We start from the raw sequence: 1,140 nt of genomic DNA on the forward strand, positions 1-1,140 counted from the left end.
AATTAAAGACTGGAAGGTTTTCCTGGGGAAGAGCTAAAATAAACAAAGTGAGCATCACAGAAGACAGCCGATCTTGTAGAATACAGAATCACTGACACTACTGTGCAGGCGGCGAACACCGGTGGGCGAAGATGGACAGAATCCCCGCCCGCGACGTCAGTGCCCAGCTCAAGTGCCTAAGGGTCAGATCAGAACTAGAGGAATCATCTCAGGCTTACTCCCCAGACAGAGCCTCTAACTCGCGCTCTCATCCAGCCTCTCCTCTCTCCCTGAAAACCTTGAGACTATTCGGCCTCGGCCAAAACCAGCCTCCCCTCGCAGCCTCCCCTCTCCCCAGACTCCCCAAACCCTCGATCCCCTACGCCCGCCACCAAAGAAACACAGTGCACCAGCAAACTGCTCCTGACGACCCAAGCCTCACTTTACCTCGACCATGATGCGGCCGCGTATTTCGCCACCCTGGCACCCAAGAAACTAATCACCAACGCAAAAACCGCCGCCACAACTGCGCAGCCCCTTCCGGAATCTTGTGCCCTGACGACGGAAGTGACGCAGCTCCGCGCAGCGCGCTCTGGTCCCCGCAGGTCTCCCGGCGCTGCGGGGCGGGCCTTCCTCCTCCGGCCCAGGAGCGGAGCCTCTTGGAAAACGAGTATTTGTCCGTAAAAAGAAAAATTGGTGTAATTGAGTGTTTGCAAACTTGAATACACAAACGTTTCATTGTCTGTGCTTTCTTTAACCATAATCAGTTCCCCTGATCTTGTTGTCCCCAGAGCATACTGCATAAACTTTGAAGGTGGCGGGGGAGGAGGGGGGGGCGGTTCGGAGAACCGATCAAAAGTATAGCCAAGTGAATTGATAATCTCATGTAGAAATTCATCAATTTTAATTAAACATATTAAGGTCATACTTGAAAAATGCAATCATCTCTGAATTTGCGTGTGAGTTTTCCCTAAGAACTGATTTCTCCAATAGTGGCCACTGATGGTAGTAGGGTTTGCAAGGAAATGCCATAATTATAAAATATATACTGTATAGGGAAACTAAATCGTATTATAACTATAGACAGTAATAAATATACAAAAGAACATGATTTTAAAAGGCAATAAAATTATAGACACGTAAGCAAGCTTCTAATATAGA

The 1,140-nt window shown here is 48.3% G+C and overlaps 1 protein-coding gene across 1 annotated transcript in view; it reads right to left on the reverse strand.

The window, feature by feature from the left end:
- The window catches only part of PLRG1 (pleiotropic regulator 1), a 13,780-nt gene extending 13,238 nt beyond the window's left edge, over positions 1-542 (reverse strand). Inside the window, exon 1 of the mRNA XM_006916976.3 lies at positions 427-542. Within this exon, the coding sequence (XP_006917038.1) occupies positions 427-435 (9 nt within the window). The 5' untranslated portion in view covers positions 436-542. The remainder of the gene's footprint in view (positions 1-426) is intronic.
- Positions 543-1,140: the final 598 nt, after the last annotated feature.

Source organism: Pteropus alecto, unplaced genomic scaffold (assembly GCF_000325575.1).
Source record: "Pteropus alecto unplaced genomic scaffold, ASM32557v1 scaffold166, whole genome shotgun sequence".
NCBI classification, from domain to species: Eukaryota; Metazoa; Chordata; class Mammalia; order Chiroptera; family Pteropodidae; genus Pteropus; species Pteropus alecto.